We start from the raw sequence: 18,272 nt of genomic DNA on the forward strand, positions 1-18,272 counted from the left end.
TTTTAACCTATAAACAATTAATGGATTTTGAATATCTGTCAAGTAAAATCTAGTTATTTACCTTATGGAGTCTCTCTCCCCCTCCTTATAAGTACCTCCACCCTCTACTTTTACGTTTCCTACACATTCTTCAGTGTTTTTTCTCCAATTCCTTAGGTGCAGTGTGGGTCACTCCTGTAACCATGTTTCTATTTTAGTCACAAATCTACTGAAAAGAGTACTTATTACTCTAGATGATAATCATCTGCTTAGTTCCCTATAGGACTAGGAGTACCTCAGGCAGGAGAACATTTCTCCTTCATCTTTACTTCCCGTAGCACAGTGCTTGTCCCCTCATAGACACAGAAAGGTACACTGAAAGAATGAAAATCAAATCCCCACTCCTCTTTCCTATCATGAATGTAGGTTAATGTATATGAGTTCTAAAAGTTTAAAGATATGACATAATCATAGTGACTACTTTAAAAAACTGAGTATTTTACATACTCATGTTATGGCTTATTTCATAGCCTCTACTGAAAATTATTTCTGATAAGTATGGATAATCTACTCTCAGAAAATTCTTCTTAATTCATATTAAGAAGAACTTTTAGGCTGGGCACAGTGGCTCATGCCTGTAATCCCAGCACTTTGAAAGGCAGAGGCAGGAGGATCATGTGAGTCCAGGAGTTCGAGATCAGTCTGGGCAATATGGCGAGACCCCTGTTTCTACCAAAAAAAAAAAAAAAAAAAAAAATTAGCCAGGTGTGGTGATGTGGCTTGCCTATAGTCCTAGCTACTTGGGAGGCTAAGGAAGGAAGATCACTTGATCCTAAGAGTTGGAGATTTGGAAGATGGATATGGGACTTATGTTAGAAATTTTAAAAACTGCTTTATTAAGACAAATCATACATATTTAAAGTACACAATTTAATAAATTTTGATATATATATACCCATATATGTTAGAATTCTAATTAATCATATGAAAGAAAATTAGCTCAAATTATGTATGTTTATATATATAAAATTATCCAACATTGGTCGATAAGCAAGAAGATTTATGATAGTACCGGTTTATTGCACAATTCTAGAAGCTTATCTGTTAGGCGAGTTGCATCTCCGACAAACTTCTCTAAGGATTTTTTCATATGGATAGCTTTATTTAGGATTTCCTTGCATCTGTTCACACGCATGGGATAAGAAGACTGTCATAAAAAAGAGTTAAATGCAATTTTATATAAGATTTTTGAAAGATAAAACTTTTGATTGACAAAAATCAATTTAAGTATTCATGATAAGAATTTATATTGATATAAATTTTCTGGAAATCAATCTGGCAATGCAACCAAGAGCAATAAAAATATTGCTATCCTATAACTTGGTGAATTCTCTTCTTAGGATGTACCCTGAAGAAATAATCAGAAATAAGTAGAAATATAGACGTATCTAGATCTTTTACAACAGCAGTAAAACAGAAATAACTTTAATGATCCACTAAATAGATAAATTATAGAAGGCTATTTTAGAATTTTATACAATTTGTAAAATTGTGTCTTCAAAGAATATTTAGTAACATGGGAACAATCTCAAATGAAAAACATGAAATTATAAGTATACGTAATCTAATTTTAGTGTTAAAATACACTTAGAAACTATGCATATAAAAATTAAAATATTAATGAATGGTACAAGCTTTGAACTTTAATTTTTGTTTTACATCTGTGTGTATTTTCTAAATTCCCTAAAATATTTACTTATTAAGCATATTGACCAACTTATAAATTCCTATTAATAATGCAATAAAGTTTTTTTAGTATTAACAGTTCAGGTACTTTGGATTAAAACATTTGGAAAAAAACAGGTTACCATTTTGCACCAAGCACTACAATTCATAATGAAAACAGATGCTGAATTCTTTGATTTTAAACATACTAGTTACTTCATTTCATATGCTAAATATCTCCAAATATTAAAATGAAATATAATGCTATAATTTCTCTTGTAAAAGATATTTAAAATTACTAATCTAATACAAGAGTGAAACCCTGGAACTTGTATCTACATATTAACATTAATAATCAATTTTATATAAAATGGTAAAAGACACTATGATAGTTAATATATTACCTTTGACACAGCTGTCATCATCCACATTGCTTGTTGAGGATAGGCTAGAAATACTTTGGCTATTATTTCCATCAAGACAACAAAAACTTCATCATGAGAATGACAAATTCGAGAGATCAATTGTGAAAAAGCAGTCAAAAATTGATATGGAGCTAAATGATTTGTGTGCTCTGCAATAACTTTGTTTATTTTAGCTAAATCATTTCTCATCTGTACACGATCGGAGCGGCCAGCTGGGGAAAAAAATCAGTTTAAACAACAGTAAAGAAAAAAATCAGCATATCAGTTCATCTCACAGAAGAAAAATTTTGTTTTAAAAACACCTTTAAAATATTTTATTTCCATGCCCAAAGCTAGATCACTTGCTAATTTGTGAAAAGAAACTTGTCCCTGTCCAAGTAGGAAAAATATTTAGGGCCATTGAAAAACCCAGGAGATATTAATTTTCACTAACCATTGTAATTTTTAAGGTACATTATTTGGTTTAAAAGATTTTAACTTGCAGGCCCTGAATTGCAACTACTTAAAAAATCTATGATTTGTCTTTCCTTTCCTTTTTAACATTTAGTTTCTTACACTAATATAACATCTTAATTATCAAATTCATTCCTAGCTTTTAGTAAATTAGATTGTCAAGCCAAATCTGACTTTATACGAAAGTTATAATTCTTCCTAATCTCTTAAAATTTTTACATGAAGAGTTATACCTTTTTCCCATTCATATGCCTTTGCACCAAAATCAAGCCATAGTGATAGCATTCGTGGCATTGACTGATATATGAATTGATTTCCATATTGCAGAGATCTGCAATTAAATAGACAAGAAATATTATTAGCATAGTACCCTTTTTTACATTATATAAATTAAAATTTAAAGACTTAAACTACCATGTCATTTATACAAAGCCTCTGACAAAAATTGTGGTATCAATATTTCTTCCTAGTAGGTTACTTTTGACTCCTCTCACTCATGTTTTTATTACTATATTTCTCACTCAGTTCTATTTCCCTGTAGCAAAAATTATACAAATTCTGACCTAATCGAAGTCTGTCAATACTTCTTTCAATTTTTCCTTACAATAACTGTGCCTTAATTGCATTCCATGGCCATAAGCTTAGGTCAAGCCCAATCATGCCATTTCTGGGAAATTACAGTAACTTGGGCATCCTAATTCTACATTTCTTCCCTGCAATAAATTCCAGATTAATATTCCTGAAATTCTGGCTTTATCATGTTATCCCCCTATTCAAAACCAGGAACCTCTACCTATAGATTAAAACTATATGAACAACTCTGCCTGGGATTCACATATTCACAATCTTGTGTCTCCATAATTTTCCAATCTTAGTGTCTTATCAATCACTAGTACACATTTTTCATTAAGTATAGTTTCCTCACCATCCTGTGAACAAAGCACTTAACCCCGTTTCTCATGAAATCTGTGAAAAGTCAATAAGGTCTCTCCTTCTTGAATTTTTTTTTTTTTTGAGACCTGGACATCAGCTTATTTTATTTTTGAAAAAAATGTTTATTATATCTTAGACAAGGTAGCATGAGGAAAAAATAAACAAATACATTTTTTACTGCAGTAAAATACACATAACATTTACCATCTTAACCATTTTTAAGTGCGCGGTTAAGTGGTACGTTCATTTTGTTGTACAGTCATATTGCTGTGCAACTATCATCACAATCCCTTTCCAGAACTCTTTTCATTCTCCCAAAGTGACACTCCATACTCATTACACAATAATTCCCCATTTCCCCTACCCAGTCCCTGACAACCATTCTGTTACACTTTCCATCTATATGAATTTAACTACTCTAGATACCTCATATAAGTAGAATTATACAATATTTGTCTTTCTGTGACTGCTTTATTTTATTTAGCATAATGTCCTCAAGGTTCATCCATGTTGTAGCATGTGTCACAATTTCCTTCCTTTTTAAGGCTGAACAATATATTGTATGTCTATACCACATTTTGCTTATCCATTCATCTGTAGATGAACTCTTGGGTTGCTTCCATGTTTTGGCTATTGTGAATAATACTGCTATGAACATGGGTGACTTTTTGAGACCTGTAGAGACAGTTTTATCACACAGAATTACATTTGCCTGTCAGCAACTATAAGAGAAGAGGGGATTTTTTTTCCTTCTTATTTTGTCAAGATTTATTACACCAGAAATTAGGAGAGCCAGAAGGTTTTGTATTTTTTTGGTAAAGTGTACAACATAACAATTTTTTTTTTTTTTTTTTTGAGACAGAGTCTGGCTTTGTTGTCCAGGCTAGAGTGAGTGCTGTGGCGTCAGCCTAGCTCACAGCAACCTCAAACTCCTGGGCTTAAGCGATCCTACTGCCTCAGCCTCCCGAGTAGCTGGGACTACAGGCATGCGCCACCATGCCCGGCTAATTTTTTTCTATATATATTTTTAGTTGTCCAGATAATTTATTTCTACTTTTAGTAGAGACAGGGTCTCGCTCTTGCTCAGGTTGGTCTCGAACTCCTGACCTTGAGCGATCCGCCCACCTCGGCCTCCCAGAGTGCTAGGATTACAGGCCTGAGCCACCGCGCCCGCCCTTTTTTGAGATAGGTTCTCACTCTGTCGCCCAGGCTGGAGTACCGTGGCATCATCATAGCTCACAGCAACCTCAAACTCCTGGGCTCAAGCATTCCTCCTGCCTCAGCTTCTCAGGTAGCTGGGACTATAGGCGTGTGCCACTACGCCTCGCTAATTTTCTATCTTTTGTAGAGATGGGGTCTTACTCTTACTCAGGCTGGTCTTGAACTCCTGAGCTCAAGTGATCTTCCTGCCTTGGCTTCCCAAAGTGCTAGGATTACAGGCATGAGCCATCCCACCCAGCCAATTGTTTGTTTTTTTAAAAAGCATTTCATTTATTTATTTAAATTGAGAAATCAAAATTATATATACTTCTTGTATACAACAGGTTTTGAAATATGTATGTATTGTGGAATGGCTAAATCAAGTTAATTAACATATGCATTACATCATGTACTTATTTTTTTGTGGTGAGAATACTTAAAATCCATTCTCTTAGCAATTTTCAAGAATACAATACATTGTTGTTAACTGTAGTCATGTTGTACAATAGATCTCTCCAACTTTTTCCTGTTATCTAACTGCAATTTTTTATCCTTTGACCAACATCTCCTTAACCCTGCCCCCTCCTCTCTGAGTTACACATTTTTAGTTTCTGCATAAAAGTGAGATCACGCAGTATTTGTCTTTCTGTGCCTGCCTTATTTCACTTTAAATAATATCCTCCAGGTTCATTCATGTTGTCAAAAATTAAAAGATTTGCATCTTTAAGGCTGAAGAGTATTATTCCATTGTGCTTGTATACACATATATATCACATTTTCTTTATCCATTCATCCCTTGAAGGACACTTAGGTTGATTCCATAGCTTGGCTGTTACGAAAAATGCTGCAATGAACATAGGAGTGTAGATAATTTCCTCAACATACTGATTTAATTTCCTTTGAATATATACCCAGTAGTGGCATTGCTGGACCATATAGTGGATCTATTTTACACTTGATCTTAGCCAAAAGGCAGGAAGCGATGGTGGATCTATTTTTAATATTTGAGGAACCTCCATATTGTTTTCCATACTGGCTGTACTATTAATAATTTACATTCCCACCCATGTGCAAGGGTTCCCTTTTCTCCAAATCCTCTCCAACACTTGCTATCTTTGTGTCTTTTTGATAATAGCCATTCTAACAGGTGTGAAGTAATATCTCATTGTAGTTTTAATCTGCATTTCTCTGACGATTAGTGATGTTGAGCATTTTTTATATACTTCTGTTGGCCATTTTTATGTCTTTTGTGCCATGTCTATACAGATGCTTTGCCCATTTTTTAATTGGTAATTTGTTTTCTTACTACAGAGTTGTCACACATGGGTTATTAACTCCTTATCAGATGTATGGTTTGCAAATATTTTCTCCCATTCCATAGTTTGTCTCTTCACTCTGTTGATTATTTCCTTGGCTATGCTTTTTGGTTTGATGTAATCCCATTTATCTATATTTGCTTTTGTTGCCTGTGCTTTCTGGTTCATGTCCAAAAAATCATTGCCCAGACTGATGTCATAGAGCTTTTCTCCTAGGTTTTCTTCTAGTAGTTTTACAGCTTCAAGTCTTACACTTAATTTTTAAATTCATTTTGAGTTGATTTTTGTATGTGGTGTGAGATAAGGGTCTAATTTCATTCTTCTGCATGTGGATATCCAGTTGTCCCAACTACATTTATTCTCTTTTCCCTATTGTGTGTTCTTGGCACCTCTGCTAAAAATCAATTGACTGCAAATGCATGGATTTATTTCCAGGCTCTCAATTCTGTTCCATTTGTCTATGTGGCTGTTTTTATGCCAGCAGCATGCTATTGTAGTATATTCTGAAGTCAGGTAGTGTGATACCTTTAGCTTTGTTGTTTTTGCTCATAATAGCTTTGACTATTTGGGGTTTTTGTGGTTCCATACAGATTTTAGGATTGCTTTCTACCTCTGTGAAAAAAGCCATTGGAATTTTGATAGGAATTACATTGAATTTACAGATCACTTTGGGTAGTAGGGACATTTTAATAATATTAATTCTTCCAATCCAAGAATACAGGATATCCTTAAATTTATTCATAAGTATTTCATTTTTTGCAGTTATTGTAAATGGGACTGTTTTCTTAATTTATTTTCAGATACTTCATTATTAGTGTATAGAAATGCTACTAACGTTTGTATGCATACCCTGCAACTTTACTGAATTCATTTATTAGTTCTAAGAGTTTTTTGTTGGAGTCGTTAGGGTTTTCAATATATAAGATCATCCTGTCTGCAAACAGGACAATTTGACTTCTTTTCCAATATTAATGCCTTGTATTTCTTTGTCTTGTCTAAGAGATGTGCCTAGGACATCTAGTACTATGTTGAACAGAAGTGGCAAGAGTAGGCATCTTTGTCTTGTTCCTAATCTTAGAGGAAAAGCTTTGAACTTTTTACCAAATATTATGTTAGCTGTGGGTTTGTCATATATGGCCATTATTGTATTGAGGTACATTCCTTCTATACTTAATTTTTTGAGAGGTTTTTTTTATTATGAAAAGATGTTGAATTCTATCAAATGCTTTTACTGTATGTATTTGACATGATCATATGGTTTTTGTCCTTCATTCTGTTAATGTGGAGTATCACATTTATAGATTTACATATGTTGAACCAGCCCTGCATCCCGGAATAAATTTCACTTGATCGTGGTGAATGACATTTTTAATGTGCTGTTGAATTCAGTTTGCTAGTATATCTTATTTATAAGGTCTACCAGACTTCTGCAGCAATGTAGTGGAAAGAGATATACTTATTAAATCACAAAGCCAGTGGCTTTACTGTTGATGTCAGATTTGCCCAAAATCCATGACTTCTGGACTTGTTTGGTTCACTTTTGGTATTTGGCTAATATCAGAAAGATATTTATACCATTACCAGATATGACATGATAGATACACCATTTAATTTGATATCTAATCACACATCCTGTTATGTACCATTATTTAAATGTTTTATGTATTTAAATTTTTTCTCTCTAATTGGATTGTAGCTTCTTAAGGGCAAATATTGATACTTAATCAGTAATAACACAGTTATTCAATCAGTCAGGGGCTATGTATGTCTCAATAGCTAAGTTTACTCTTTTAAGCATGCAAATGTTTTATTTTAATTACTAAGGATAGAAAAAGGTGCTAAAATGGCCTTATCTTCTTGAAGTGTACTCTTAAGAAACTCACTCTAAAAGTACAGTTTTATGCATATAGAGAACTTTAAATAACTATTTGTTTTAGAAGAAATATATTAAGCAAATTCTATATCCTAAGGCACATGATATATACTAAGACTAAAGAGCAAATGAAAGAAACTATTACTCATTGTAGAAAAGAAAAAAATGCATTTAATAATTGTCTTCTGCTTGTGCTTCCATTTTAAAATGCCAATAGGTCAGATATTCTTCCTCAATACAAGCCATAAACAATCAGTAATAAAATTTAGGTCTGGATTTTATAAAACTTAAGCTTCATTTTGGGAAGAAAAGCTTAGATAAATTGTGCTATCCCAACACCATTTATAAATGGAAAATATTGCTTTAATTCCTGAAGATATTTACCTGAGATGTCATAGTACCTGATAATAAGCAATTTGAATAGATTCATTGCTCTGAAGTAAGATACCCTTCAATGTAAAGCAATGGTACATGAGTATGATAAGGAGAATGTATGGAATGCTATTATTTTTTAGGAATTAATAATTTGTCAAAATAGAAACGGTAGGCATGAGACAATATACTATTTGACTATAATATACTGATATGAAATTAAAAGTTATATTTCACCTGTTATCTAGTTTAAGAATAAGCTCTTTCCACAAGTCTCATGTCAAAATCATTTCATGTATATTACTTCTTATTGGAATGGGCTAGAAGGAAATATTCCACTGCAATAAATATATCAGATTTAGGGCCTTCTGGAAGGATACTTAATTTTCATTGTATATTCTTGGTGCTGTAGAATTTTAAAAAATATATGCATATAGTACTTTTTTAATTAAAAAAGTTATTTTTAAAGTGAAAAAAGTTACATAAAGAAAAAATTTACATGTCATGTAAGGTGATAGATTAAATCAATGATAAGTAGAAAATATCTAGAATATGCTAGGATATGTGATAACAATTCAATATTAACAGTTATCCTGACATATTTAATCTGCAAACATGCAATTCTCACACTTTACCTTCCAAAATGAAAAACTATATACCGGATGAGATCACCCTGTTTTTCCATTTTGTTGTCTGTGACCATGGGCATCAATTTGTCATAGTACTTGGCAAGGTAAAAATGTCCGTCTTCCCACTCTGGCAGGCATATGGTCACATCCTGTAAAAGAGACCACAGGATATTCACCTAAGAAAATCCCACACTATGCTGGGAAGTAAAGTATGAATAGATGATTAGGAATCAAAAGTATGAGACCCACACCTAGGCAGCGTAAAGTCAAAAGCAGACTCACTCTTCGATGTGGATAAGGAATAGCTACCTTAGAAAGGTTTTCTCAGGATGTCTGGTTGCTTCTGGTGGGTTATCTATTGGGCAACATGAAATAGCTAAATAATTAACTGTTTAGGAGAAGAAAACTCCATTTATATTACTACTTTATAAGATACATCAAAATAATTTCCAGATAGATTATTTTATATGTGTGTGTGTGTGTGTATATATATATATATATATATATATATATATGTATATTTGTGAAGGGCATTTTAAAAAATCCTCAATGAAAGTAGAAGTAATGCCAAATCTCTGAAGAGGGTAGGACTTTAAGAAGCATAAAAATTATGGTAAAATAAAAGTCAAATATCTTATTTTTCTCCAAGATCTCTCACAAGTTGTTGAAAGGACAGCATTATTAGTAAACCATCGAACATAAAAAAAGGAGGAAAAAAAAAATCACTGCCCCCTTGTTTGTTTAACCACCTGTGGCTTAACTTACTGTCTTTAAGAGTTTGTTTTACAGCATTTGAAAAGTATTGAGCTTGAGCGACAGAAAGGACAAGTAACCCTCCTCCACATCCACCAGACCACATTCCAAGAAGTCTGATACAGTCAGCCTAGCAGAGAAGAAAATAAACTGCCTCCCATTATCATTTTACTGCAACCCCAATAAAAGCACAAGCTACTCATCCCTGGGCCAGCATTTCTTCTTCCTTTCATGCTGTACCCTTTCCTCCCTTGGAAAGTAAGGTAAACCTGCTTCAAAACCTATCTTAATATTTGAGTCGAGAATTTTTTCTCAGCCTGCAGTATGAACTCCCTCCCTAATAGTTATTGTACTCTTTCTCAACTCCTTCATAATCAGCCTTCTAAAAAGAATTTGCTACCTCACATTCATTCCTCAAACTGTTTTTTTCTTTTCTTTTTCTTTTTAAAGAGACAGAGTCTATCACTCAGGCTAGAGTGCAGTGGCGCGATCACAGCTCACTGCAACCTTCAATTCCTGGGCTAAGACAGTCCTCTGGCCTCAGCCTCCTAAGTAGCAGGGACTATAGGCAAGCGTCAACACGACTGGGTAATTAAAAAAAAAATCTTTTGTAGTGATGGGGTCACACTATGCTGCCCAGCATGGTCTCAAACTCCTCACCTCAAGTGATCCTCCTGCCTTGGCCTCCCAAAGTGCTAGGATTACAGGTGTGGGCCACTGCAGCTAGCCTCAAACTATTAATATTTCTTTTCAGCTTCAGTCTTCACCACTCCATTACAGTAGCTCCTTAAGTCCAAAAGATACTTTCCAATTCTCATCTCATTTCTGCAACTGTTTCTGTTGTCCAAGGCACTTTTTTCAAATGCTTTTCTCCCTTGGATTTGTGAAGCCACAATCTTTCTAGCTTTCTCCTATCTTTCTCATTACTCTCACTCAGTTACTCTGTCATTTCCCTCTTGCTGTTCCTGCCCTTCAAATATTTGTGTGGCTGATTAATTTTTAATGTTATTTGAAATGTGATGGGAAATACATGACAAAATGACTGACCAAAAAAAAATTTTTTTAAATGAAATTCCACTCCTAATCCAAGCAAGTTTAAGAACATTGTTTAGATCAGGAACCTTAAATGAGACCTTAAGTTTCCACTGAATCTAATCTTGAGACCCTACAGACATAAACCTGCCAGGAATAGAGGAGAGAATGACATGATTAGATGTGTGGAACAGATGCTTGGTTCATGTACCCAACCAGCCACACAGGGACAAGGCTGCCAGCGAGCTTCTCCCACGCAGAAAAAAATATATTATTCAATCTGGTCCTTCCTTTCTGCCTTCCTGCCTGCCTTCTTCCCTCCTTCCCTCTCTCCATCTTTTCTTCCTCTCCCTTTTTATTAATAGTTAAGATTTTAAAATTTTATTTTGAAAAGTAAAACTCACATATAGAAACATACACAAATCTTATGTGTACAGCTTGATCAGTTATCACAAATTGACCCTCTCCATAGAACTCCAGAAACATGAGCCCTATCATTCATCTTCCAAATCACTAACCACTATCCTGATTTCTAATACAATAGCTTCGTTTTGCCTGTTTTTGAATTTTTCATAAATAGAATCATACTACATGTATTATTTTATATCTAGCCTCTTTTATTCAACATATTTGTGAAATAAATCCAAGTCGGTTTGCTTTATAGGATTCCATTACAAGAATATGCTACTATTTATTTATCCGTTCTATAACTGATTGAAATTTTTTTTTTTTTTTTTTGAGACAGAGTCTCGCTCTGTTGCCCGGGCTAGAGTGAGTGCCGTGGCGTTAGCCTTGCTTACAGCAACCTCAAACTCCTGGGCTTAAGCGATCCTACTGCCTCAGCCTCCCAAGTAACTGGGACTACAGGCATGTGCCACCATGCCCGGCTAATTTTTTCTATATATATTTTTAGTTGGCCAGATAATTTGTTTCTATTTTTAGTAGAGACGGGGGTCTCACTCTTGCTCAGGCTGGTCTCGAACTCCTGACCTCGAGCGATCCACCCGCCTCAGCCTCCCAGAGTGCTAGGTGATTGAAACTTAAGTTACTTCCAGTATAAAATTTACAAATAATGATGTTATGCTTATATCCTATGATGACATGTTGGGTCATATTATATTCTGGATATGAGCCAGATTAGAAGAGTATCATTTATATGTGTTGCAAGTATCTTCTAATCTGCAGCTCGCTTCTAACTCACAATTGTATCTTCTGATGAACAGAAGTTATTGTTTCTTTATGGTTAGTGTTTTTGTTCTGTTTAAGAAGTCCTAACCTGGATCAACAATCTACCTCAAGTTTAGTTTTGTTTATGGTATAAAAAAGGGATCAAATTTGATTTTTTTCCTATAAGATATACAAATAACACAACACCATTTATTGAAAAGACTATCTTTCACTATCCTACAATATCATCTGGAACTTGTCTGGACTCTCTGTTCTGTTCTATTGGTTTATCTGTCTGACCTTACATGAATATACCATCACATCAATTACTCTACCTTTACAATAAGTCTTGATATGTATACTGGTTATTCTCAGCTTGCCCCTCCAGATATACTTGCCACCTTTTTAGCCTTTTCCACCCTGCTCAGTGCCCCAGAAGATTGACATTGATGATTTAAATCAATGGGCCTATTTGCCCTCTGGCTTCCTGTCAGGTTCAAGCAATGGAAGGCAGCAATAAATCAGAGGACCAGAGGAGAGTGAGGTTACCCCCTGTTTTCCTCCCTGCTGGGATGCAGTTGACCGTAGTTGTGTTTCGTTCCCTAAGGTCAAGTTCTGGTCCAATGGCCTTTTTCTACAAATACAGCTCTCTTTACAGATCCCAGTAAATACCCTCCCCTCTTGCTTCTTCAGGTCTAGAAATGCCAATGGCTCCCTGCTGTTACTAGTCATAGATTAGTTTCACCATCCTTTGTTGGTTTATCTTAATCTAGTTTTTCATTAAACTCTCTTCAATTACCTCTTTGGATTCTGCCATCTATTTTCTGTCTGCACCCTAACTCATACAATATAGTAAGAGTGTTTTGGATAGATTGGAGTAGAATAAGGAGACGTGACAACTAATGCTATATGAGATTCTGGATTAGATTCTAGACAGAAAAAGGACATTACTGAGAAAACTGGTAAAATGTGAATAAAGTATTTAGTTAACAGTATTATTATCAATGTTAGTTTCTTAGTTGTAATCATCGTACTACAGTTGTATAATATCAAAATTAGGGGAAACATAAGAAAGGAGATATGGGAATTCTGTACAGAATTTTTATAACTTTTTTTAAGCCTAAGATTATTTTAAAATAAAAATTTAAAAAATGGGCAGGCATGGTGGCTTATGCCTGTAATCCAGCACTTGGGAGGCCAAGGCAGGAAGATCAGCTTGAGGATAGGAGTTCGAAACCAGCCTAGGTGACATAGCAAGACCCTGTCTCTATAAAAAAATTTTTTTTAATTAGCCAAGTGTGATGGCTCGCACCTACAGTCCCAAGTACTCAGGAGGCTGAGGTGGGAGGATCTCTTGAGCCCAGGAATTTGAGGTTGCAGCAAGCTATCATGCCCTTGTACTCCAGTCTGGGCAAAAGAGAGAGACCCTGTCTCTAAAAAAAATAAAACAAATTAAATTAAAAAATAAAGTGACAGAGAAAAAATATGTCTTGGTTATTCTTAGTCTTTGCATTTTTGTGTAAATTTTAAATTCTAATTATCAATTACCTGTTAGCATTTTATGAGGACTGCACTAAACCTCTATGTCAATTTGTGGAAAAATAATGTCTATTATTGAGTCTTTGCATCCATGCATATCCCATAACTTCTGATTTATTTAGGCCTTTTTTTTTTTAACTTCACTCAATGTTTTAGTTTTTTTATTTTTTATTTTTTGGAGAGGTGTTTGGTGCAACTGAATCCTGGGTATTTCATGTTTTTGTTGCTATTCTAAATGGTATCATTAAAAATTTTAAATCAACTTTTTTTTTTTTTTTTTTTTTGAGACAGAGTGTGGCTTTGTTGCCCTAGCTAGAGTAAGTGCCGTGGTGTTAGCCTAGTTCACAGCAACCTAAAACTCCTGGGCTCAAGCAATCCTACTGCCTCAGCCTCCCGAGTAGCTGGGACTACAGGCATGAGCCACCATGCCTGGCTAATTTTTTTTTTTCTATATATATTTTTAGTTGTCCAGATAATTTATTTCTATTTTTAGTAGAGATGGGGTCTCGCTCAGGCTGGTCTCGAACTCCTGACCTCGAGCGATCTTCCTGCCTCGGCCTCCCAGAGTAGTAGGATTACAGGTGTGAGCCACCCCACCCGGCCTAAATCAACTTTTTAAAGACATAATTTTTATACAATAAAATTTACATATTAAGTGTATACACTGATGGCTTTTAACACACATATATATACCCATGGAACCATCACTCCAGTCAAGATAATGAACATTTCTAACTTCCCTGAAAGTACACAGCTTTGCCACCAATTTCTTACTGAGTACCCAGGTAATGACTGATATGATTTCTTCACATGTAGTTTTACCTATTCTAAAATTCTATATAAATGGAATCATACCACTATATGCTCTGTTATATCCCTCTTCTTCCACTTGGCATTTCTGTGACATTAATATACCTTGTAGCATGTACTAGTAGTTCATTTCTTCTTATTACAGAGTAGTATTCCCTTATCTAGTCTTCTGTGATGGCCAACTGGGCTATTTCTAGTTCTTGTGAATAAAGCTGCTATAAATATTTGTGTGCAAGTCTTTTTATGGACACATGTAATTATTTTTCTTGGATAAACATTTAGGAATGGAATGAAATATGGTAGGTGTATGCTAATTTTTCATATTCCCACCAGGTCCATTTATTGCAATAATAGATATTGCTAGTCTTTTAGACTGTAGCCATTCTAATGTGTGAATTCTTATCGCATTATGGTTTTAGTTTGTATCTTCTTGATGACTAATGATGTTAACATCTTTCTATTTGTTTTTTGGCCAATTGTATGTATTTTTTACGAAATGTCTATTCAAGACTTTTATAGATCTTTAAATTGAGCTGTTTGTCTTATTAAGTTTTAGAGTTATCATTTGGATACAAATCCTCTGTCAGATATGTATTGTAGGAATTTTCTCCCAGTCTTTGGCTTATTTTTTCATTTTCTTTCTTTTTTTTTTTTTTTTGAGACAGAGTCTCAGTTTGTTGCCCAGGCTAGAGTGAGTGCCGTGGCGTCAGCCTAGCTCACAGCAACCTCAAACTCCTGGGCTTAAGTGATCCTACTGCCTCAGCCTCCCGAGTAGCTGGGACTACGGGCATGCGCCACCATGCCCGGCTAATTTTTTCTATATATATTTTTAGTTGTCCAGATAATTTTTATTTCTATTTCTAGTAGAGACGGGGTCTCGCTCAGGCTGGTCTCGAACTCCTCACCTCGAGTGATCCACTCTCCTCAGCCTCCCAGAGGGCTAGGATTACAGGCGTGAGCCACTGCACCCGGCCTCATTTTCTTAACAGTGTCTTTTCTAGAGTAGGTTTTAAGTTTGATGGAAATCCAATTTATCAGTTTTTCTGTTATGGTTAATGCTTTTAGTGACCTAAGAAACCCTGGCCAACACTAAGGTTGTAAAGATTTTCTTCTGTTTTTTCATCCAGAAGTTCATAATTTTAGCTTTTCAGTTTAAATCTATAATCCACTTTGTAGCAATTTTGTCTACGGTGTGAGGCAGAGGTCAAATATTATTTTTTTCCTCACACATATATCCAACTGGTTCAAGCATCAGTTGCTTGTAAATGGTATATTTTAAATTACTTTCTTGCTGGTATATAAAAATAAAATTGATTTTATATATTATATTGTATAAAGCAATCTTGTTGAACTCACTCAACACTGTTATTTATCTATAACTTCTGCATTTTCTACATACATATCATATCATCTGCAATTATGAAATGCTTTATATATTTTTTTCCTGATCTTTATATCTTTCACTCCTTTTTCTTTACTTATTACACTGGCTACAATCTCCCGTAAGTGTTTAACAGAACTGGTGATATTAAAGCTATCAACATTTTGCTGTTTTGTAAGAAGCTGTAGGCTTTTGTAGATACCCTCTACCTAACAAATAAATTTCTCTTTTCTTACAAATTTGCTAAGATTTTTTAATCATGAATGGATGCTAAATTTTATCAAATGCCTTCTCTGCACTTATTGAAACAATTTATCTCCTTATTTCTGCTCATGTGGTAAATTATACTAATTGGTTTTCATCCAACAAACCAACCTTGTACTGGGAATAAACTTAATCAAATTATTTTGGTTAGGATTGCTGAATCTATGTACCTGAGTGAGACTGGACTATAATTTCCTTTTCTTGGAATGTTCTTGTTAAGTTTTGGTATCATGACTAGGCTAATGCCTAATACAAATTAGTTAGTGTTTTACCTTTTCCTATTCTCTGCAAAAGAGTCTGAAAAAGATTACTATTACTTCTCTTTTAAATATTTGGTAGAATTCAAAAGTGAAGTCCAGTAACCTTCAAGTTATCTTTGCAGTAAGTTGTTTAATCACTGATACTTTAACAGTTAGAGAACTATTGAGATTTTCTATGCCTTCTTGTGTCAAGTTTGGTAAAAAATTTTTATTCCCTAGGAATTTATCTATTTAAAAATTTTCAAATGTACTGCCTCAAGGATGTTCATATTTTTCTATGATGTTAGTAATGTCTTTAAGATCAATAGTGATTTTCCTCTGTTCATTCCAGATATTATTATTTGTGGTTTCTCTCTTTTTTAACTTATGAATCTCACAAGGGGTTTACTGATTTTACTGGTCTTTTCAAAGAACTTGCAGTTTTATTGATTCTTTCTACTGTATGTCATTTTCTATTTATTGTTATCTTTATTTAAATTACTTTTTCTGTCCTCTAACTCTCTCCCCTCTCCTCCTGAAACTTTAACACATTGACTACCAGGTGAGTTGTATTTAACTAAGGCTAGTTTTGAGTCCAGGGCCTCGTGAAGCAAAATCCTGCAGTTGGTCCATGAAAATCTTACTCGTTGATGTTCTTATTGTTACGATTAATATTGACAACTTAATTCTAAAAATGTGGATTGCATTGCATATAACTCACGTACAGAAAACAATAAAAAATAACAAATTAGAACGGATCATTTTGTTTTAATAAAACACTGTGAGCCCAGGGAAAAAATTTTTTTTTCTAGTGTGGCAGTCAATGTGTTAAATATATATATTATTAGACTTCTTGATATTATCCCACAGGCCACTAAGGCTCTATGGTTTTTGTTTTTTCTTTTTTCAGGCTCTTTTTCTTCTCCATGTTTCATTTTGAGAGTTTCTATTGTTGTCTTTGATTTCACTGATCTTTACTTTGGCAATATCTAATTTGCTGTCAATCCCATTTTATTTCTCTTGGATTAAATACCTAGGAATGGAATGGCTAAGTCACATGGTAGGTGTATATTAATTATTTACATTCCCACAGCAATAATGAGAGTTCCAGTTACTACAATACTAGGTATTTTTCATTTCAGATATTATATTTTTCATATGAAGAATTCCATTTGGGTAATATTTTAAAATAACAGCTTTATTGAGATATAATTCACATACTATAAAGTTCACACTTTCACAGTGGTTTTTAGTATAGTCACAGCTATACAACCATCATTACTATCTAATTCTACAACATTTTCATCACTACAAAAAGGAACTGTATCAATTAGCAACGGCTTCCCATCTTCACCCCCCAGCCTCTTGCAAGTATTAATTTACCTCTGTCTCTATGGATTTGCCTATTCTGGCCATTTCACATAAACAGGATCATACAGTATGTGGCCCCTCTGATCTCTACATCATTCTACAATGGTAAGTCTCTCCTTTTTCTGAGCACTTTTGTCTATTTCATGTATAGGCAACAGGCGGAAGAGAAGAGGCAACTCAAGCCTTTATGACAGGAAATTAGGGATATATCCAAACTAATCAGAACTTAGTATCCTTAGAGCATCTCACTCTCCCTCTCTCTTCCCCACATCCCAGGCTTTAGTACCCAGGCAGAGATAGGAGATCTGTAATGTCTGCTATCAAATTTTGCTGTTAAGTAATAGTGAATTTTTGTGGGCCTCAGAAGTTGGTGTTCCTTACAGACTGGAATAATTTCAGGAGATCTCTCCAATTGAGAAGGTGAAACTTATAAAGTATGGCTTCAGGAACTGCCTCATTATCACTGCTCTTTAGTATAATATTATTTTTTATGCAAATCAAGGTTAGTTTCTTAGGTGGCATGGCATCTTCTTGTAAGCAAAGGAGCAGGGGCTGGGTTCCTATTATTTATCTTACTCAGAATTCAACACTTCCTGGATCTAAAGATTAGTGTTGTCTGGGTCACTTGCTTTGGCTTTTTGTCCCATTTAGGTCTTTCTTATATCTTCAATTTCTCTCCTCATTGTGCTCTTGTTTTTGTCTATGTTCTTAAGCTTATAGAACATATTTACAATAGCTGCTTTAAAATCCTTATCTGTTAATTTCATCATTTCTGTCATTTCTAGAACTATTTCTATTGGTTGATTTTTCT

At 34.4% G+C, this 18,272-nt stretch overlaps 1 protein-coding gene across 1 annotated transcript in view; it reads right to left on the reverse strand.

The window, feature by feature from the left end:
- Window positions 1-18,272, reverse strand: part of ATR (ATR serine/threonine kinase) — a 115,129-nt gene that overhangs the window by 16,251 nt on the left and 80,606 nt on the right. The window contains exons 36-39 of the mRNA XM_045539389.1: window positions 8,912-9,054; window positions 2,816-2,913; window positions 2,109-2,341; window positions 1,052-1,186 (exon numbers count right to left, since the gene is read on the reverse strand). Coding sequence (XP_045395345.1) covers window positions 1,052-1,186; window positions 2,109-2,341; window positions 2,816-2,913; window positions 8,912-9,054 — 609 coding nt within the window. The remainder of the gene's footprint in view (window positions 1-1,051; window positions 1,187-2,108; window positions 2,342-2,815; window positions 2,914-8,911; window positions 9,055-18,272) is intronic.

This window comes from Lemur catta, chromosome 1 (assembly GCF_020740605.2).
Source record: "Lemur catta isolate mLemCat1 chromosome 1, mLemCat1.pri, whole genome shotgun sequence".
NCBI lineage: Eukaryota > Metazoa > Chordata > Mammalia > Primates > Lemuridae > Lemur > Lemur catta.